The 22703-nt window shown below is 42.6% G+C and overlaps 2 protein-coding genes across 4 annotated transcripts in view; one reads left to right on the top strand and one right to left on the bottom strand.

Moving 5' to 3' along the window:
- The window catches only part of CHRNA3 (cholinergic receptor nicotinic alpha 3 subunit), a 29092-nt gene extending 14255 nt beyond the window's left edge, over positions 1-14837 (top strand). Inside the window, exons 5-6 of the mRNA XM_069071550.1 lie at positions 3884-4895; positions 13447-14837. Coding sequence (XP_068927651.1) covers positions 3884-4895; positions 13447-13575 — 1141 coding nt within the window. The 3' untranslated portion in view covers positions 13576-14837. The remainder of the gene's footprint in view (positions 1-3883; positions 4896-13446) is intronic.
- Positions 14838-16235: 1398 nt separating this feature from the next.
- Positions 16236-22703, bottom strand: part of CHRNA5 (cholinergic receptor nicotinic alpha 5 subunit) — a 32706-nt gene continuing 26238 nt past the window's right edge. For 2 of the 3 annotated variants that reach the window (XM_069071406.1, XM_069071408.1), the window contains 2 exons: positions 20944-21775; positions 16236-19025 (listed from right to left, as the gene is read on the bottom strand). In XM_069071406.1, the coding sequence (XP_068927507.1) occupies positions 18864-19025; positions 20944-21775 (994 nt within the window). In that variant the 3' untranslated portion in view covers positions 16236-18863. Of the gene's footprint in view, positions 19026-20926; positions 21776-22703 lie in introns of all 3 variants that reach the window. The other variant, XM_069071407.1, reaches the window with a different exon arrangement.

The raw sequence follows: 22703 nt of genomic DNA, 5'->3' as shown, positions 1-22703 counted from the left end.
GCCAGAGACTTGAACCCGTCTTCCTGATTCAACACCAACTCTACCCATTATACTGCACTGTCTCTCTTAAACCTTAATGCATCATTTAAATGTCAATTAATATTATATGTTAAATGACCACCACACATCCACCATTCCCCCCACTCTGCAACCTATGAATTCCTCCTAACCTGCAATGGGTGAATGAACTCTCTCTTGGTCCCTGGAACATTAGAGAGAAATCCTCTTGGATTCCAAGAAGTAAGATTTAGTTGGAAAGAGAGTCTTCTGAGAATCAGAGAACCCAGGTTCCAGGTCAGGCTCTGCACTGACTGCATTGCTTTGGGTAAGTCATATCCCTTCCCTTCTCAGGGTCTAAGTTTCCTCATCTGTAAAATGAACAGGCTGAATGACCAGCTCTGACCTGGACAGTTCTGAGATGGGGAAGGGAAATCCTGAGCAGGTCCCTCCTCTAGCTCAGAGGACGTAGATGGCCAATGGGGAGCCACTCTGTGGCTTACCCAGGCCTCCCTGGCTCTGACCCATAAGGTCATATATGGCATTTGAAGGGGCCCTAGATGCCATCTCACACAACCCCTCACTTCACAGATGAGGAAAGTGGGGCTAGAAAGGTTAAATCACTTGCCCACAGCCACACAGCTAGTATTAGAGGCAATATTTGACCCTGGGTCTTTCTGGAGCTCTGACATTGACTAGCTGTGTGACCCTGAGACAATCACTTAACCTTTCTGAGTTCTAAGATTCTGAGCAGTCGACCCTATTTCTCTTCTTAGCATCATGGCCCAATTTATCACCAGAAGAAGGGCTATCAAGTGACAATTGTTCTTTGTCCAGAACCAGCTGTAAAACCACCTTCTAGGGCCTATAGGTGTATAATTTGCATCAGGAGAGGAAACACCTTTGCCTGGGAAATCCCAGACCATTTGGGGTAGCCAGGTCAACAGGGGCTGCCCAGTCAGCCTCTGGTGATGGTTCCCAGCAGAAAGCTTGGGCTGGGACAGTCCGGATTATTTTCTCCCAGAAAGAAGTCCTGACTGTGCATCGTGAGCTTTTTTGAGATCTTGCCAGAGGCTCCAACCTGGCTCTTTGCCACCATAAGAAGGCCTTGGTACATAGAGGACATGGTTCTCCAGGACTGCTGCTGCCTCCTAGCTGGGCCAGAACAGCCTAAGTGGGCCAGCCGCAGGCCAAACAGACCTGGCCCAGGTGAGTCTGGGAGCATGGGTCATACGATCCTAGACTGACAAGAGGAAGGAACTTCATAGACTATCAAGTCTAACCCCTCATTTTACATAGGAGGAAACTGAGGCACAGAGAGGTCAGGTGGCTTACCCAATGTCACATGAGTAGTAATCTTCAGATATTGGACTTGAACTCAAGTCCTGTGACCCCAGACTCTCCCAGACCACTCCTGGGCTTAAAGTAAGATTTTGGAACAGAATCAGTAAGCCTGTTTTCACACCAAAAAATTGCTGCCTGTGCTGTCTATTTTTAATAATTTCATAATCCATGTTTTAGAGAGGGAAATAGTACCATTTCTTACAGAATGCTCACTCAGATCTCTTGGAAGATCAGGGACCCAGAGAATATGCTTTTGGGAGGGCTGCTCTGATCTCACCCTCTCCTTTTTCAGAAGAGGAAACTGAGGCCCAGAGAAGAACTGGTGAGTCAGTGGCAGAGTGGGAATGTAGGACCTGGGTGTCCCAACTCCCAGTGGAAGGCAAATACTACAAAGAACTCCCCAGACACCTAGCTAGCAATGTCACTATCAGAGCATCTCACATTTCTACAATTGTATTAAGGCTTGCAAAACATTTTATGTACATTTTCTCATTTCAGCCTCAGAACAGTCCTAAGACATAAGTTCTACAAGTATCATTCCCATTTTACAGATAGGAAAACTGAGGCCTAAAGAAGTTAAGTGACTTGGCAAAGGTCACACAGCTAGGAATTGCCAGAGGTAGAATTCAAACCCAGGTCTCTTCCAACACCAAGCACAGATAGTCTTCCATTCACTGTAGGATACTACATTTTTGCAAAAAGAACACACTTCTTCTGTGATCACACACTTGAGACAGTTAAACTGGAGCTTAATATTAATAAAGTATTGTTATCAGGGCCATTGTTATCTTGGAGGGATGTGGGGACCCAAAGTCACCCCTAGGTGACAGAGAGGACAAATCACATTGTGTGTGTGTGAGTGTGTGTGTGTGAGAGTGTGTGTGTGTGCACAGCATGCACTTGCATGTACACATGCATTTCCCCCACCCCATACATCCACCATCCCTACTCTTTTCTTCCATGAAGGACCCCATAAGTAGCCCACTTTAATGGAGTCAACCAGTCCAAAAATCAAATATTGATCTGTTTGAATGAATTTAATAATGCTTCCCATTATTGTAATATATTATAATACTACATAATCATTTCCCTTTTGAGAGTTTTATGATGCTTTAAGATTTGCAAAACATCTCACACAAGCATCAGAGACAGGCAAGCATTTAGAAACTCTCAAGGATGTTGGTATCCTGTGTTTCGACCAATCAATAATCATTCTATTTATAACCATGTTCTCTGCACAGGACTTCACGGGTGGAAGCAGGATGTGCTGGTATATGTTTAACAACCAGCTCTTGGCAGGGCGATAAGGGGAGCAGGACAGGAAGAGTAATGTAATCAGGTCACACTATTTTATTATTAACATCTTTTCTATCACATTATTAAGTCTAGACAATCAACAGAACAATAGATCAAGCACTTATTTGTAGTGTTTGCCAATTTCTTTTTTTTTTCTTTTTGGAGGGCAATTGGGGTTAAGTAACTTGCCCAAGGTTACACGGCTAGTTGTGTGTGTGTGTGGGGGGAGGGGTGTTAAGTGTCTGAGGCCAGAACTGAACTAGGGTCCTCCTGACTCTGGGGCCGGAGCCACCTAGCCGCCCCTTGTGTTTGCCAGTTTCTGAGATATAAATGCTCAGACTAAAAATTTAATAATTGACTCTAGCAAGCCAGAATGAATTGGTTCTAGCACATTCTTGATCAGAAAGGGCTTCAGCAGCCATCTAGTCCAATAAGTGACCCCAAAAGAATTGCCACCTCTCCACAAGTGACCATCTCTAGCTTCTGCTCAAAGACCTGCCATGTTTCAGGCATTTCCAGTGAAACACAATGTCCCTAGAAACCCTTACCATCACTATAGTCAATTTCCAATCACCCAGAACCCCTGGGGAAAATATTGCTCTGGATAATGGGGGTTTCCCAGTAGCTGTGAGTTTACCTCTTTGATCAACAAAACACGAACTTATTGAAGTCTCTATTATGTGCCAGGCACTGGGGTGGGCTCTGAGGACACAAGGAGAAAATGAAATAGCTCTTGCCTTCAGGGGGCCTACATTCTATTTTGGCGGAAGCAACATATAAGTAAAAACAAAACATATCTAAAGTAAATATAACTCCCCGGATTCTCAGGAAGACACTGAACACAGGTTCACATTTTTCCCAATGGTATAGGGTATCATTACAGAGTTCTGCTTGTTGTTGAGTCATTTCAATCATGTCTGACTTTCCATTTGGAGATTTCTTGGCAGAGATACTAGAACCGTTTGCCATTTCCTTCTCCAGCTCATTTTTACAAATGAGGAAACTGAGGCAAATAGAATTAAGTGACTTGCCCAGGGTCGCATAGCTTGTAAGTGTCTGAGGCCAGATTTGAACTCAGGAAGATGAGTCTTCAGGCTGGGAACTCAATCCACTGCACCACCCAGCTGTCCCTATTTTTTCTAAAAGCATTCAACAAAATATTTGTCCAAAACTAAGAATGAATAAAAGTCGGCTGAGAGGCTGAGCCACATCGCGATTCCTTCCTGTGTCCCTTTTGTCTTTACAGCGCAGTTGGGGATTTCCAGGTGGACGACAAGACCAAGGCCCTGTTGAAATACACAGGAGAAGTCACCTGGATGCCTCCGGCCATCTTTAAGAGTTCATGCAAAATAGACGTGACTTACTTCCCCTTTGACTACCAGAACTGCACCATGAAGTTTGGTTCCTGGTCCTACGATAAAGCTAAAATTGACTTGGTCCTGATTGGCTCCTCCATGAACCTCAAAGACTACTGGGAAAGTGGCGAGTGGGCCATTATCAATGCCCCTGGGTACAAGCACGACATCAAGTACAACTGCTGTGAAGAGATTTACCCTGACATCACTTACTCTCTGTACATCAGGCGCCTGCCTCTGTTTTACACCATCAACATGATCATTCCCTGCCTGCTGATCTCTTTTCTGACAGTGCTGGTCTTCTATCTGCCTTCCGACTGTGGGGAGAAGGTGACCCTCTGCATCTCGGTCCTCTTGTCCTTGACTGTCTTCCTCTTGGTCATCACTGAAACCATCCCTTCCACGTCTCTGGTCATCCCCCTGATCGGAGAGTACCTCCTGTTTACCATGATTTTTGTTACCCTCTCTATTGTCATCACTGTCTTTGTTCTCAATGTGCACTACCGCACGCCCAAGACCCATACAATGCCCCAGTGGGTGAAGACCATATTCCTGAACTGGCTGCCCAAAATCATGTTCATGGCCCGACCCGCAAGCAGTGAGGAGGCTTGCCAAAAGGCCAGGCCATTCTCTGGTGCCGAGCTCTCCAACCTCAACTGCTTCAGGGGCACAGAGGCAAAATGCTGCAAGGGGGGCTCGACATGCCAAGATGGGACGTGTGGCGTCTGCCGCCACCAGAGGGTCAAGCTCTCCAACCTGAGCTCCAACCTTCCAAGGAGCTCCAGCTCAGAATCTGTGGACGCCATTCTCTCCTTCTCAGTCCTGTCCCCAGAAATTAAAGATGCGATTGAGAGCGTCAAATACATTGCTGAAAATATGAAGGCGCAGAACGAGGCCAAGGAGGTAAGAGTGGCCTTTGGGGCTTCTTCCCCATAGGCAAGATCTGTTAGCATTTTGTAGAGTGTAAGCACCGTGAGGGCAGGGGATGCTCTTACATTAACTTTTACTGCTCTCCTGTGCCCTGCCCCACCCAAGCTCTGAGAACATGCTATACATACATGTTAGGCATTTAATGTGTGAATGAATGAAAAAAGCATTGATTAAGTTCTTATTGTATACCAAGTAGTGCTAAGTACTGAGGAGACAAACAGGAAAAGAAGATGCCTCCAGATCTCAACAAGCTCACACTTTTATTGGGTGAATTGAGCCTCAGGGTAGATGGTAAGGCCCAAGAGTCCTAAGGATGCATCAAGAAAGAGAGGTTTTTCACCATTGGGAAGAGGGAGGACTGACATTGATAAAGCACTTTGAGGTAGTGAGAGGTACAGAATCCTTCACAAGCATCATCTCGTTTGATCCTCACAACAATCCTATGAGGGAAGTGCTATTGTGCCCATTTTAAAGATGAGGAGACTGAGGCTCAAAACAGTCAAGTGACTTGCCTAGGGACACTCAGCTGGTAAACTATGGAGATGGGCTAGAACTCAGGACCACTGTTCTAAACTGTTGCCCAAGGACAAAAGCCCCTAAACTTCCCACAGGAACTATGACAGTTACACCCTGACATCAAGGAGAAGGCAGAATAGCTCAGCTTTTATTTTGCTTCTCTTTGCTCAAGCAGGGATAATGGTCTTCCTACTGGGAAGGAGAGAGCTGCAATGTTTAGCAGGGCATTGAAAGCTCCAGTAAGTGAGGGTGTGGTAAGGTAGACAACAGTGACGAGGGCCACAGAGCTGTTGACACATATTATTTCTAGTGATCCTCACAACACTGGGAAGTGACCCCCACCTTCCCACGCGGGAGAACATACGACATGCCACTCTGAATTCTCATTCTATAGGCTATCACACAATCATAGAGACAGAAGCAGAGAGATTCAAAGCTGGTCTCTGACAAAATCCAAATGTCAACCAGTTGGCCCTTCTCCCATAAGTGACAAGTGGAAGGAAGGTCAGATTTATTAGAAACCCCTACAAGGACTTATCACCTGTGTAACCTTGGGGAGCAAAGTCAGCTCATCTCTCTGATCCAAGGGTTTTTCGCCTATAATATGATCTCCATTATACAGTCAGTCAATAAGCATTTATTAAATGCTTACTATCTGGCAGATGCGCACCAAGGACACAAAGAATGGTAAAAACACAGTCTTTTCCCTCAAAGATTTTCCATTCTAATGGCAAAGCCAACGTGTAAACAATTGTGTTCATATAAGACATCTGTGAGTCATGGGTAGCAGCTTGGGGGGGACTAGGGAAAGTCTCCTAGCATAGGTGATGGTGGAGATGAGTCTTGAATCCAGGATGCAAAAGGAAAGGGGGAGAGAATTCCAGGTGTGGGGAAGAGGCAGCAAGATGGACGTAGAAATGGACATGGAGAGTTGGGTACAAGGAGCAGGAAATTGGACAGGGCTGAGGGATCATAGAGTAGGGTAGAGCAGAGATTAGTGTAAGAAGAAGGTCCAGGTGCCAAGGGGTCAGCCTTGGCAGGGCTTTCAAAGTCAAACAGAGCCCAGAGGTAGGAGAGTCACCCAAGCTCAAAGGGATGGGGGGAGGGGCAGGAATAGGGAAGAGATTTTCAAACTAACTGATTTAACATCTGGCTCTGCATTCATTCTACCCCCCCCCCCAGGTTACCCAAGTCATTTCTGTAATCTTACAAAATGTTTTTGCCTTCAAAATTAATTAGTTCAGCCTTAGGATGCTTAATAACAAGGAGCTGATTACTAGAATAATCCCTGTTCCTAGCACAATGTTCAAAATGGATGTTTGTAAAAAAAAAAAAAAGTCTCCTGCATTTCTTGGGTTTGGGTGTGAAAGCCAAAGAGAAATCTGTTAGAACTGAGATGAGAAGCTAATTAGGACTCTTGGTTTTTCTGAAATATTAGCCACAAGCCCTGCTGAATGTCCCCCCAAACCAAACCCAGCTGATTCAGCCAATCTGTAGAGTCCTGGGCATTAGGGCCAATCCTTCCATCAATGCAACTTCTGCTGATCAGTATCAAGGGTCCTAGGTGGTACTTGGACTCAGAACTTCCCGGTTTCCAGGCCAGCTCTCTAACCATCACCCCACACTGTCTTTCATAAAACACAGCTAAAAAGGCCTTGTGGAGTTGAATTAAATGAGCCCCAGGTAGTGACAGCACTTCATGAATCAAAGAGGATTCTATTCAGCACTGGGAGAAGAGATCTCCAATCCTCCCTTCAGAGGAGAGACAGATCTTTGGCAGGAGAACTTCGAATACCAACCACAGAGCTCAGCAACTCACAAGTAGCTCATATGTTGTTTTAATGATCATTGAGAATCACCTCCACCATTTGGGAAAGGGAATAGTTATCTCCATTTTACAGATGAGGAAACAAATTTAAAGTTGGTGGTGATGACCATTGTACTTGAGATAGTGTAGTGTGACACACAGAGCCGGGCCCTGGGCTCAAACCCCATCTCTGACCCGTAGGAGCAGTGGGAAGGCAATACCTCTAGGACCAACCTCACAGGGTCATTGAGAGGCTCAAATTCGGTAATGACCCAAAGAGCTTTGCAAACTTTGAGAGCAGTGAGTGGTTATCAGTCGTTACTCTTACTCCATGGGTCTAAGATATCTACACACAGACACAGGTCAATGCCTTTTCCTATAGAACCATGGCCTTCCTCCCACCCACCAGAGCTAGAAGTCACCTTATAAAGAGAGTCCAGCACCGATCGCTTTCCTGAGTGAGCCCCAGGCTGGTTAGCTGGTTTGCCTGGGTCACACTGCTTACCCCTTGCGCAGCTGAGATACAGACCTAGGCTTCCTACCTCTGCCTCCCAGGTTCTTTCTACACTACCAGCTGGTTTGCAGAGCTTTCTGTAACTGATTACTTGCCAGGTTTGGGTCTTGAAAAGTTACTTCCAAATGTATGGGTAGAATTCCTTTGCAATCATCTCATCTGCAATTCTACTTGTATCTGTATCTTAGAAATAGTTTTCTTTTTTTTCAGATTATCTAATGGTTTATCTGTTTTATCAGTTTTTACTAGAGGCAGCTGGTAGAACAATGGATAGAGAGCTGGGCCTAGAGTCAGGAAGACCTGAGTTCAAATGTGACCTCAGATACTTACCAACTGTGTGACCCTGCACAAGTCACTTAACCTCTGTTTGCCTCAGTTTCCTCAACTATAAAATGGGGATAATAATAGCACCTACTTCTTGGGGTTGTCATAAGGATCAAATGAAATAATATTTATGAAAAACCATTAGAGTAGTAGGCTCTGTATAAATAATTATTCCCTCTCTCACCTCCCTTTTCAAAATAATTGATTCCAAATTTTATTAATTTAGGTTTTTTATTTTTAATTTTGGTTGTCTCTCTTTTGATTGTCAGAATGTCTATTTTTTATATATTCGTTTTTTTTAATTTGTTGTTTTTCTGTGTATTTTTCTTTTCATTGCTATGTCCAATTCATTGATCTCATCTCTCTTTTTTTTTTATAGTACTTAGAAATACAAATTTTCCCCTAGTATTTTCTTTACTCACATTTCTTAAACGAGATTATCTGGGAGGAGTATTCCTGTTGACTTCAGTAGGAGCTCTCTTCTTGGTAGGATTTGGTGGAGCTTGGTAAGAGATGGGAAACAGACAGGCCAATTGTTCTTTTGAAGGATAGTGAGAGATAATGCTATTCAACAAGCATTTATGAAAGCACCTACTGTGTGGCAGGCCCTGGAGAAAGCAAAGACAAAAAATAAATAGCCCCTGACCTCAGCAAGTTTGTTCCTACTGGCATAACATAGTATGGACAGAGGTACCAGATACGTTTAGAGTCCTGGTGTCAAATTCAAATAGAAATTTAGAAAACTACAAATTAATGTTATTTATGTTGCATCATTTTTATTTATTTAAAAAATTTTCTAATTGCACTTTTAAATGGTTGTGGCAGCACACAGGGGTTTGATATCTCTGGTTTGGAGAACTCTGAACCAGGAAATTCCTACCCATGCAGATAAGCACTTCCTCTGAAATTTAGAGTGACCTGGGCCAACAAAGAGGATAAGTGACTTGCCCAGAGTCACACAGCCAGGATGTGTCAGGGGCAGAATTTGAATCTGTCTCTCTATCCACAATAGCTTATTGCCTCATCAAAATGTAAAATTAAATTCCAGTTGTGTCTGACTTTTAACACCCCCATTTGGGGTTTTCTTGGCAGAGATACTGGAGGGGTTTGCCATTTCCTTCTCTAGCTCATTTTACAGATGAGGAAACTGAGGCAAACTGGGTTAAGTGACTTGCCCAGGGTCACCCAGCTAGTAAGTGTCTGGGGCCAGGACTTGAACTCAGGAAGACAAGCCAGGCGATCTCTCGATGGCATCACCTACCTGCCCCAAATACAAGATACATACAAAATACTAGGGGAAGTGCTAGACTGGTAGAGTCAGGATTTGAACTCAGGGTCTTGACTGCAAATCCTCCACCATTTAAGATCAAAAATAGCTTTCAGACAAAAAACTTTGGCCCTTCTTATGACTTATCTTTCAGCCACTAAAACAGATAGTTAGACCTTTACAGCTATTGCGCCTGAGACCCAGAGGGAGCAAAAGGGCTGATTTTCAGGCAGGCTCAAGGGCTCTTTTCATTGCACACCTAAGTGAATCCCTCAAGGACATGTTCCTGCCGTCAGGATGGGGTGGCCTCTTTAAATTCACTTGTTTCCCAAGCTTGATTCTTCCGTCCAGTGTTTTTTCCTTCTGCCTTGTCTAGGAGGGTAATTAAAATACCACTGATTCCTCTGATTCCAAGGGCTGAGTCGATGCTGGATCGGGCCCAATCAGCTGATTTCTCCCCAGGCTTCTACTTGACATGAATTGCCATTTGTGACTCAGTCTCTGAGCAGCAGGGCCCTGGCTTTTCACATTCAAGTGTGAAGGTGGCTTTGGATGGGAGGAGGGTGTAACCCAGCCTTTAGAATGGCAGGGAACTTGTCATGGTCTGGTCCTACTATTGAGGGATAAAATGACAGGCTCAGTTTCTAGTTCTTGTTTATTGGAATCTGTTATTTCATTAGTGATCCCTCTGAGGAAACTCTTTCTGACTCAGGGGATCCTAACCTGGGCTCCACAGACCCCTTAAGAGATCCATGTCTAGATTTTAAGAGAGTCCCTAAATTTGTTTTTAAAGGATATTCTGATTATTTCAACGTAATTGGCTGACTTTGTAATACTATGTATTTTACTTTATTCATTTAAAAACATGATTCTGAGAAGGGGGCCAAAGGCATCCCAGATTGACAAGGAGACCATGACATCAAAAAAGGTTAAGAATGGGGCCGCCAGGTAGCACAGCGAGTAAGAGCACCATCTCCAGTGTCAGGATGACCTGGAGATCGAATCCCAGGCTCAGATACTCAGCACCACACCCAGAAATAACTGGCTGTGTAATCTTGAGCAAGTTACTTAACCCCGATTGCTTAAAAAAAAAAAAGGTTAAAAACCCCAGTTCCGACCAACATAAGTCAGTACATGTTCTGTTACTTAGAGACAGACCCCAAGAAGGTAAAGACTTGCCTAGGGTGATTCAGCCCTGTGTCAGAGGTGGTACTTGAACCCAGGTGTTGACTCTGAGGTGGACTCCCTATCCCCTGTGACCTCTGGCAGCTTCCTGTTAGCATCTAAAAACCCACCCTCCTGCCTCTTCAGTCTCCTAAGACCTCCCTGCCCATGTGCCCAGGGACGCCAGACTCTCTGCTCCTTTCTCTGAGCGAGTCCTCTGGCTATCAGGCACCTGGAATGCTCTCACTCCCTGGCTCTCCCTTCTGGCTCCTCTGGCTTCCTCCAAGTCCCAGCAAAAATCTCACCTTCCCTAGGAGGCCTTTCCCCTTTATATTATATAATATATTATATATTATGATATATTACATTAATAATAATCCCCCTTAATACTCTGCCTTTCTTCTGTCGACAATCTCCATTTAGCTTTTCTGCATCCAGTTGTTTGTATGTTGTGTCCCCCATTAGACTAGGAGCTCCCTGAGGGCAGGGCCTGGCTTTTTCCTTTCTTTTTATTCTCAGCCCTTAGCACAGGGCCTGGAAAAGAATAGGTGCCTAATAAATGCTGATCACGGAAAAAATTGTAAACACTACAAGATTTCAGCTGTTTCAGAATCCACATTCATGGTGCAATTAAAGAAAGAGCTAGATTTGGAGTCAGGGATATGGGTCCAACTTCTAGTTCTGCCAATTACTTCTGGCAAGTTAATTAGCCACTCAGGGTCTCAGTTTTCTAATCTGAAAAAAGGAGGGAGCTAGACTAGGTGACCTCTGAGGCCCTTCCAGCTCCAAACCAATTATCCTGGGGTCATGAAGCTAATGTCTACCCTTTCCTTTGCTTCATTATCGAATCTTGAGCTTCACTAGTAGTTGTGTGTGTGTGTGGGGGGGGGGGAACTGTTTGCCTCAGTTTCCTCAACTGTAAAATGGGGTTAATAATAGCTCCTGTGTTCTAGGATTGTAATGAGCCTCAAAGTAGATGTTTGCTAAGGGCTTAGATGGCACACAGTAGGACCATAAGCTAGCTGTTTTCAATCATTATTATTTCCCATGAACCCTTCTCACTTCCCAGCTTCCCTATCACTCCCTAGGGTCCACCATCTTCCCCATCACCCAGGCCTGGTTCAGACCCTCAGCACCTCTCACTTGGACTGGTACAGTTCCCTAACTGATGTCCCCTCCATTCAGCTGCCAAAGTGATTTTCCTAAAGCACATGTCTGATCATGTGTACAGGCTCCAATCATTCCCTCTCCCCCTTAGAATCAAACATAAAATCCTTTGTGTGGCATTTAAAACCCTCCACAGCCTGGCCTCCACCTGCCTTTATGGTCTTTGTGTACCTTCCTCCCCTCCCCACACACTATGATCCGTCAATACCAGCCCATGCCTCATCTCCCACCTCCATGCCTTTGTCTTGGCTGGCCCCCGTGGCTGGAATGCTCTCCCTCCTTGCCTCCTCCTCCTCCTCCTCTTAGGTCTTTTCTGGACCCTCCCCGCTTGGGCCTCTCCTCTGAGATCACTTTGGATTCTGTCTCTTCTAGTCATTTACACGCTGCCTCCTCCCCCAGTAGAATGTGAACTCCTTGAGGGCAGGGCTTGCTTAGCACAGTACTTGGCACATAGTAGGTGCTTAATGAATATTTATTGACTAAGTGAAAATGTTACTAAAAGGAAATATTTCTTCTTTTTAAAATCTTATTATTGATAACTTTGTGGTTTTTTTCTATCACCTTCATTTCTGAATGTACTCCAGACCTCCCCTACCCAGCAAGCCATTCCCTGTAACAAACTTTAGAAAGAAAAGCAATTTAACAAACCCAACAAACACATTAACCATGTCCAACAATAGATGCCATCTTCTCTACCTACAATCTCTTATCTCTGAAAAGATGGAAGGGAGGTTGATTTTCTTAACTCTTCTCCAGGACCAAACTCAGTCATTAAAATGACTTAATTTTCTGTTTCCAAACATTTCTTCTTAATAAATCTTCTGCTGTCTACAGATCCCTATGCTCACCATTGGGGAATACACGTAGTTTAGCTAGGATATAGTTCTTGCCTTCATGAAACTAATAGTCTAGTGAGGGATATGACAAATACCTAAATATCACAATATAAAATGATTAATGCATGACAACTGCATAAGGTGTGTGTATGGCGAGAGCAATGTCCTAACCCCCACCCCCAGACAAGTTAGGCTAGTTTTTCCTTAAAAGGCATTGAGACTTCCTTGGAACTTGGTTGGCTCAGGTGACTAAAGGCTTAGGACATTGACATCACCTCCTTATCCCCTGAGTACAAAGCAACCAGGAGAGAACTCTGGTGCTTGGGTGGTGGATTAGGATGGGTACCTCAAACAAGGGAACTGCTCAGCTGAATCAGCTAAAGGGGTCTTCAATGCCTTTCCTTGTTCCTGCTATAGTTAAGTAAGCCTCTAGACTCTTTCTTAACTGCTGTATGACCTATGAGTGTCACATTTGGTAGTAGATAGAGAGCTAGACTTGGAATCTGGAAGACCTGATTTCAAATCCATCTTCAGAGACTTATTATAATCTTGGTAAGTCACCTTACCTCTGTCTGCCTCAGTTTTCTCATCTGTAAAATGTAAAAAAAAAAATAATAGCATCTACCACCCAGGGTTGTTTTGAGGACTGAATGAGATAACATCTGTAAAGCACTTTACAAACCTTAAACTGCTATATAAATGCGAATTATTACTATGTTGAACCTGTATGACCAGGACCTGGCCTGAGTCAGGTCCAGACCAGAACAAGGCACAAAGTGCTATGTAAGGCCCAAAGGGGAAAAGTCATGACTAGTTGGAAGAAAAGAGATCAGGGAAGGCTTACAGGAGAAGGAGGACATTTTGTTTCTTGAATTTTGAGGACAAACTGAGTTTCTCTTGGTCTTCATGTTTGTACTTGTGTTTTTCAGATTCAAGATGATTGGAAGTATGTTGCCATGGTCATCGACCGCATTTTCCTGTGGGTTTTCATTCTGGTTTGCATTTTAGGAACAGCAGGGCTGTTCTTGCAACCTCTGATGACTGGAGATGAAGTGTAACCACAGGGTGATGTGGATCAGGAAACTGTTCTGACCCTCCCCACTAAAGCTCCATCTGCTGTTGTTCCATTGTCCAAGAGTTCATCTGTCCTCCATCTTACTTCAAGGGAATAGATGTCTCTCTGGGTGCCATTGGGATCCACTCACCTCCTTTGTCTTTGACTAGTAAATATTTCCTTTTTGACTTACCCATTTAAACTTTAACCTCCTTCACTGCACTAATCTGGAACACCTTAACACCACTTACATCCAGGTACGCACCTAGCAAGAAGACAGTGTGCTAGCTCGTTTATCCCTTACAACAGTGTGGATAGCCAAATTTTATAAATAATGCAACGTGGGGAAAATAACAAAAATTGGAAAACCTAATTCGTCTATGTGGGAAACATGTATATTCAGCATAATTCAGTTCAGCAAAATTTCATTAAGTGCAAGACACTGAGGGCACAAGGGTGAAAAAGCAGTTTCCATCTCCAAAAAATTTACTTTTTAGTAGGGGCCAAATTATATGCACAAAAAAGCAAAGGATCAGAGATAGAGACCCGAAAAGATCCTACTCAATCATCCAATCACACATTTCAAACTGGAAGGGACCTTAGAATCCAGCCCTCCTGTTTTACAGATGAGGAGACTGAGGCCCAAACTCACCCAAGGTGGCTCAGCACAGCCAGAATTTGAACCCAGGTCTTTTGACTTCAAATCCATTGAGAACAGAACAGAAAAAAGAGAGATCTAGACAGAGTGCTAGTATAAATTTGTAAAAGGATAGTTCACTGTCTGCTGGCAGGAGGAGGCGGGGAAGGCTTCCTGGAGGAGGTGAAGGAGCCTCTTCAGAATACTCTAATGGTTAAGAGAGGACCACTAGAGAGGAAATCCTGATAGAGTCTGGAGGCGTTTGGCAGGGACCAGATTTGTGATATCATTGGCACAGCTCCACAGCAAAGTAAACAGTGTAAGAAGGCTAGATTTGGAGTCAGGAGTACTTGGGTTAAAATCTGGCCTCAAACATATACTAGCAAGCCACTTAAAATCTGCCTCAGTTTCCTCATCCATGAAATGGGGATAAGAAAGCCCCTACTTCCAAGGATCAAAAGAGATAAGCGGTATCTAAAGGGTTTTGCAAAACTTAAAGCACTATATAATTAAATGATAATTATAATAATAATAATTATTATTAGGTACTTCTGGTAAGGAAACTTCTTGCCCTAAAGAGATAAATCCTTCTTACTGGCATTTATCACAAGTAACTTATAGTCTTGTAAATATCTATTTCTTTTCACAAACTTTTGTTATCTGTCCCTCCCCCACCTCACCCATTGAACAATAAACAAATAAACAAACAAGAATCCTCAGAGTATTATTTTAGCCTTACAAATCTACTGGGGCACAAAGTTTGAGTGCCTTGCCCACGGTCACCCAGTCTGAGGTTGCCTAGGGCGTGGTGAGGTCGCCTGGAAAAAGGCTTAGAGGAGATCCACATGACACAGCTCGCCACTTATTACATCAATTTCCTTCTCTATAAAATGAAGGATTTGGGCAAGATGCCTCTGTGTTCTTTCAGCTCTGTCTACGATTCTCTGATTTAAAACAAGGAAAAAGAAGGAACATTTGGTGGAATGAGAAGTGAGTACAGACCCCTTCCCTCACCCCCTTTGCTAATATCAATCAATCAACCAATCTACCAACTCAACAGAAATTTATTAAACTCCTCTCATGTGCCAGTCCTTAGGTCTGCTGGGGAATACAAAGACCAAGAATGCACCATCCCTGCCCTCAGGGAGCTTGTGTTTTATGTGTGGGCCTTCCTAAGAGAGGTCTATTATGTGTGGAGATTCACATCCATGAAGCAGATTAAACTGGGGGCAATTATTCACTTCCCAAAAGGTCCAATTTGATTCAATAAGCATTTACTGAGTATTTCATGTGTGCATTTAGAAAAAGGTTTCATCTTAACATTTCTGCTGTAGATGAACTGTAAGCTTATTTAGAAAGACTTGCTCCATAAATTCTCCATCCACCCAAAGAATGCCCAGAATTTCCCTTTTGTCCAAAGAAGACCCAGCTGCACTTTTCTGACACAACTCCTTTCCTGACAAAAACTTCAAATGGTTCTTAACTGCCTTTACATTAAGCTTTCCTCAGAGGTCAGGGGCTCTTAACCTGGGCCAGGTAGAGACACTCTGGGTCCTCAAACCGGGATGGGAAAAAAAAAAAAATATTTTATTTTTCCTAACCTCTATTTGAAATTGAGCAGTTCCTTTATTACTAAAAACAGGATTCTGAGAAGAGGGTCCATAGACTTCAACAGATTACCACCCGATTCCATGACACACAAAATAAGTCAAAAATCCCTATGGTGGGGAGACCTTCTGCCTCCCATCATACCTAGAATTGTCGAATCTTTTAGGATTCATTGGCTTTTAGAAAAGTTGTTTAATATGAGTAGAAGAAAATGGCATCTAGTATTATTATCAGAGTGTGCACCTGGTCCCACTTTAAACCCTCCTAGACCACCATCTTGAGTGTAGAGCAAGCTGATGATCCAGAGAGACCATGTTAATTTTCTCTTTCCCCTCAAAATTAAAGTCTGTTCTCCAGTGCACAAATAAAGCATGCAAACTACAGAAAATAAGTGACTCACTTCTCCATTTTTCAAGAGGCACATTTTTAGGAATTTTATTTGTACTTGAAATGTTTTAAAGCTACAGAGGGTGGGGAAGCCATTAAGAGTTCCAGGCATGTCTGTGCTAAGCTGTTCCAATATAACCAAAGTTCTGTGATCTCATAGATTTGAATATTCCCTCCAGCAAGGCAGATGGCGACCCATCTGTGCCTGCCCATCCCATGCCATTTTGTTCCAAGTCTTGCCTCCAATATTTCCTTATTGTGGATGTTACTTAATGTCCCTGGGCCTTGGTTTCCTTTTCTTTAAAGGGAGGCAGTTGGACTAGATGGGCTTTGAGAATGTACAGCTCTAGGTCTGTGATTCTATGTGAATGGAACATGGGCTGTTCTAAAATATCAGAGTCATCTAAGCAATAGAGACTCATTAAGCCAATCCATCATCATGACCATCAAATGGGGTTTTCTAAGGTGTCTACTGACTATAAAATGCAACTTAGCTCGACATGGGACCTGTCCTCCAAAGGTGGTTAACTTGCAGAATAAATGCCTCAACCCAAGACGGGCTTTCTAATAGTCATCTAAATTCAAGTGACTCTTCAGGAATTTCAACTGGAAAGAAAGATCACTGACCTTGCCTGTTCCTTTAACCATGAAGGCGAGTTTAGAATAGTTATGGTCCATAAGTTTGTAATCAAGTGCATCACACCAAGACATGCAATGCTTTTGCTTATCTCTTCTTGTCTAAACTAGACCGGGAATTTGGAAAATGAGAGACCAACGCTGGCTTAACACTTCTTCACTCAAATGTTGTTGAGTCAATTCTTCATGACCCCATTTGGAGTTTTCTTGGTAGAGAAAATGTAGTCGTTTGCTATCTCCTTCTCATTTTGCAAGATGAGGAAACTGAGGAAAAACTATGACTTGTCCAGGGTCACACAGCCAGATCTGAACTCAGGAAGATAAGTCTTCCTAACAGGCCTGGTGTTCAATCCACAGCACCACATGGGCTTTTGGCAAATTGGAGCAGGCTGAATGTTGTATTCAGGCCCAGGAAGGTATTTGCATGGAAAAGGGATTCTACTAAGAATGTCTGAAAAATCCAGCCTGGAAGCTCCACCCAGAATTGTCTTTGTAATTTTGGAGAATATAGTTTGTGTACAAAACATTACTTACATGTGTGTGTGTGTGTCACACACACATATTTTCTAGATAGAGATGGGATGATCCAAAATTGTAACATTTTGGATAATGTGATATAAAGTAAACTCAAGGATATAGGGATAATACTAGAAAGATCTAGGATTTCAGACAGTGTAATAAACTCCCAGTGAGGGAAAACCCTTCTCCAGATCACTTTGGGACTGAGACTCAGTAGCCAAATGGCAGGGAGATCCCAAGACAGAAAAAGGTTAAGATGCCTGGCCCAGTGTTACCCAGGGAATAAGTATCTGGAAGTGGAATCCAAACCCCGCTATTCTTGAGATGTCATTACAATTTAATTTAATTTAAACCAAAGAGAATTGCTTTGATTGATGGACCAAGGGTGGGGGACAGAGGGGAAATGATAAAATTAAAGCTAAGTGCCCTGAAGAAAATGTTTCAGGACAAGGAAGGAGCATGCATGCAAGCACTTTAATTTATATAATTTTACAGTGGAGGAATGGGATCTCATTTATGGTGAAATGAGATATGTAGAAATAATACAAAATGAATGGTTGGTTGAAGCATCTAAAGAGGAAAACTCCAAAGGAATGTCCAATCATATACACACAAGAGAAATCATGATTTTTAAAGACCAAAAAAGCAGCATGGTGTTCACTTACAATTTTACATCAAATAAAAGCATTATATATTTAATGTAGCATAATACAAAATGAAAAAGAAAATGGAGAATATTTACAAGATGAAGACAAGGCAAAAAGAATCAGGATTTTAAATTTGGGTAATATCACCCAGGGCAGCACATTTCAAATTATTGTTAAACCTTAAATCTTTGTTGCAAATGTGAGTTGTTGTTACAAATAAAATTGGCATTCTTCTATGATTCCAAGAGGAGAGTCTCTTTAAAAAGTTCCATGCATTATTGGTCATAAATGAGCATAACTGAGGAAGATGAGTGAATATCTAGGTGGCAAGGTAGATAGAGCACTGGGCTTGGAATCAGGTCGACTCATCTTCATGAGTCCACTTACTAGCTGTATGAACCTGGGCAAGTCACTTAACCCCATTTTCCTCGATTTTCCCAACTGTAAAATGAGCTGGAGAAGGAAATGGTGAACCACTCCAGTATCTTTGTCAAGCAAACCCCAAATGTGGTCATCAGGAGTCAGACATGACTGAAAAATTACTCAACAGCAACAAAGGAAGATACATTGGGTTAATGATCAATGATACAGTTTGGAAAGCATCTCAAAATGCCATTATTCAAACAACATACTTGGGGAGTTACCTTATATCTACAGGTTGGTCCTATTAGGGACAATCTCTTAGAAAATGCTAGTGTTTGCAGATTAGGATCTATAGTGGGAGTGAGGATGCCACCCTCATTTTAAAATTCAGACATGATTTATTGTTTTATTTCTTCATAATTGCCAAAGTCAGCTTTGAGAGATCCCAGGTACCTTTTGTTAGATAATCTTGTCTAGACCATCCTTGAGACAGCATCATTTATTTGTACTCCCAATTTGATTGGGTATGGGGATACTGGCCCATTTATAAATAACAGGAACGAAAAGCCCAAGTGATCCAATTATTGAAACCAGAAGAAAAGTCCATAAAAACATCCGGTCAAGTACTTGGGCTATGAATTTCCAGTCTTCAACAACCTAATATGATAAAAGAAAAAGAAAGAAAATAGAAAAACCCACACGTGAACCATCTATTTTCTCCATATTGATCAAATTTGATAACATCAAATATTTTATAATTTGCATTTTAGAACATTTTATAATAGGTTACAAAAGTGTCCTATGCCATATGCTGTAAGAGATACTGGACAATGACTCCAGTATCTTAGGTCTTGGGCCATCTCCCATCACTGTATCCCCCAAGCTCTGGCTTCATCTACCACCTTCCGGAATAATGGGATCCCAGAATGTTAGAGATGGAGGAGACACTCAGAAATCAGCTGATTCAAGCCTCTCATAAAAAATAACAGCAGTTAGCATTTATGTGGCACTTTCAGGCTTGTGAAGCCCTTTATGTATGATCTCCCATTTATCTTCATCTTACAGAGGCTGAGAGGCAGACGGTAACATTCTCAGTCACACAGATGCTTGTCTAGAGTCTAGAACCCTGGGCTCCTGACTGGGAACCAATTGCTGTCTGCGGTCTACTGTGCTGCTGCCCCATGTCCTTGCCCTTGTGAGGCTCTCTGCCCCCACGCTTGAGCTAGGATCCCTCCTAACCTCTCATTCTTCATCTCCTTCAAAGCTCCCTTCAAGTACCCCTTCCTAAAGAAGACCTTTTCTGATGTCCCCCATTGCTCCTGCTTCCCCACCACCCAAAATTCTCTCAAGGTGATGTTACATTTCCTTGTAACCCTTCTTTTCAATGTCTAATAGGGAGACTAGGAAGACTTACTGTCTCTTTAAGACTTAAATGAATGCTGGAAATGAAACTTCTATTGTCTCTGTAAGACAGACATTTGAAGTGGGTTGGCTACATCCACTCAGTGTGGTTTGGAGTAGAGGGTCTCTCAGGTTCCCTCCAGCTCTGAATCCATGATCCTGTATGTACAGGTTGTCTCTTCTGATAGAATGTAAGCTCTCTGAGGGCAGAGATTGTGGGTTTTCTTCTTCATTGCATGATACATTGTTGTATAATTGATTCCTTTTTCTTTCAAATTCATACTGTGTGTGTGTGTGTGTGTGTGTGTGTGTGTGTGTGTGTGTACAAAAATCTGGCTTCAGACATTTACTAGCTGTGTGACCCTGGGTAAGTCACGGTAAGTCACTAACCCCATTTACTTCATTTTCCTCATCTGTAAAATGAACTGGAGAAAAAAATGGCAAATCAGTCCAGTATCTCTGCTAAGAAAACCCCAAATGGGGTCATGAAGAATTGGACATGACTGAAAATGACTGAACAACTAGAGCAAAATGTTTGAATTATGTATCTATCAAATTATGTGTTAGGTATATATTATGTATTATGTATGAATTATGTATATATCTAAAGAGAAACAGCTTGACCTAGAGGATAGAGAGCTGGTGTCAGAACTAGAAAGGCCTGGGTTCAAATTCGACCTCTAGCTCATACTGGCTGAATGACTTTGTCCAAGTTCTTTAACTTCTCAGTGCTGTAGGTGACTTGCTAAGTTGCTGAGGAGGCTGCAACCTTTATCAACAGAGAGTTTCCTCACTTGGGAGATCCTCACAGCAATGAAATCACAGGTCTAGGCTCTATCTCTATATGTTTCAAGGATCCATGATTTTTGAAGAGTCTACGACCTCCCCCAGTTGAGGTTATAATCTCTCTATGCCTTTCCTGAGTCATTAAATCCAAAAATAAGTTAATCACCTTACTACTTACTTACTACTATCTATGGAAGCATTTGATTTAGACTCAGAAGTCCTATGCTATTGTGTGTCCATGTTCTGCGATCATGGACAAGTCAATTATCCTGAAAATAATTTGGGTCACTACTGAACTTCAACCAGAAAGACAGGGAGCAGTAAGCCAGAAGGGGTACTTTATCTGCATCTTAAAGCTGAGTTTAACTCACAAGACACTGGGACAGACCTCACGGACGTCATTCTCCTTCATGACATGCCTCGTGATGTAGCGGATGGAATCCAGAGCAGCATCCAAGGTGTTCCGAGAAGATCTGGGGCCACTGATCTTGCCAGTTTCCTCCTTGTGTGTAAAGTACCGATCTACATGGCTTCTCATACAAAGAAGCTTGGGAAGCTGATGAAGAAAAATTTTGCGGACCCAAGGCGCCATGGGATTGTGTGTGGAGGAGGAACGATGGTTAATGTTGATCGCAAAGACAGTCACCATGATGGACAATGTTACAAAAATCATAGTAAACACTAGGTACTCTCCAATTAGAGGGATGACTTTGGAAGATGATGGGATGATCTCTTCAATAACTAGGAGGAAGACAGTCAAAGACACAAGCACTGAAGTGCAGAGACAGATCTTTTCACCTTCATTTGAAGGAAGATAGAAGACAAGCACAGTTAAAAATGAGAGTCCAATGCAGGGTATGATGAGGAAAAGTGTATAAAAGAGAGGCAAACGCTTAATTACAAATGAGTAAGTCACATAGGGATACCAGCAACATCCATCTGTTCTGTTCCCTTTGCTTCCAGTGGCACTCACTATTTCCCATTCTCCATTATCAAAGAAATCTCTTTTGTCTACATCGTAATCCTCCAATACTAAATCTACCTGGGATCCGTCGTATGTCCACGAACCGAATTTCATAGAACAGTTTTGGAGATCAAATGGGAAAAAGGTGACATCTATGGTGCAGGAGCTCTTGTAGTTGGCTGGTGGGGTCCAAGCCACAGTGCCATCATACCTTACGACTGTCTTTGTGCTGGTCCCTTCAAAGCGTCCATCGGCACTGAAATAGCACACATGTGAACACCCACATATTAGTCACATAGGAAAGCAAACAATGCAGACAATCATCATCCCAGGAGTTGGGGTTTTTTTTGTCTCAAACATGCAAGTGCCAGAATTTCACTAGTACTAGAAAAACCACCTTTTATTATTTAATGACTTAAATACGCAATTTTACCACTATAAAAAATCGCATTCATGTGCAGCATGATATACTAGAAAGAAAACTACATCATACCACTACTAGGCATGTAGTATACTCCAAAGAAGTCAAAGACAGTGGGTAGGGACCTATAAGTACAAAAAAAATACTCATAGCAGCACTTTCTGTTGCAAAGAACTGGGAACAAAAATGTCCATGAATTAGGGAGTGGCCAAACAAGTGAAAATAGTTGAATATGATTTCCCTGTAAGAAAAAGAACATAATTCAGAGAAACCTTGAAGGACTTGTATGAACTGATGCAGGGTAAAATAAGTAGGATTAGAATAATATACATGATAACCATGGTATTGTAAAGGAAAACAACTTTGAAAGACTAAATAACTCTGATTAATCCAGTGACCAGTCATCACCTAAGATGACTAATGATAAAACATACTTTCCCACTTCTTTGCAGAGAGGTGGTAGACTAGAGGTGAGGAATCAGACATACATGTTCAGATAGAGACAATAAGGTGACTTGTATCACTTAAATATACTTATTTGGTATAATAAAGAGATTCTATTGGGAGAGATGGTAAGGTGCTACAGCTAGAGGAAAAAGAGGAGGGAAAGAGAGGGAGAGGCAGAGGGAAGTAGTGAGGGAAGGAAGGAAGGAAGGAAGGAAGGAAGGAAGGAAGGAAGGAAGGAAGGAAGGAAGGAAGGAAGGAAGGAAGGAAGGAAGGAAAGGAAAGGAAAGGAAAGGAAAGGAAAGGAAAGGAAAGGAAA

This window comes from Petaurus breviceps, unplaced genomic scaffold, assembly GCF_028583685.1.
Source record: "Petaurus breviceps papuanus isolate PSGF00001 unplaced genomic scaffold, PetGlider_PUasm1.0 90825, whole genome shotgun sequence".
NCBI lineage: Eukaryota > Metazoa > Chordata > Mammalia > Diprotodontia > Petauridae > Petaurus > Petaurus breviceps.
The sequence above is the reverse complement of the archived record's forward strand: the minus strand, read 5'-3'. Positions and strand labels throughout refer to the sequence as shown.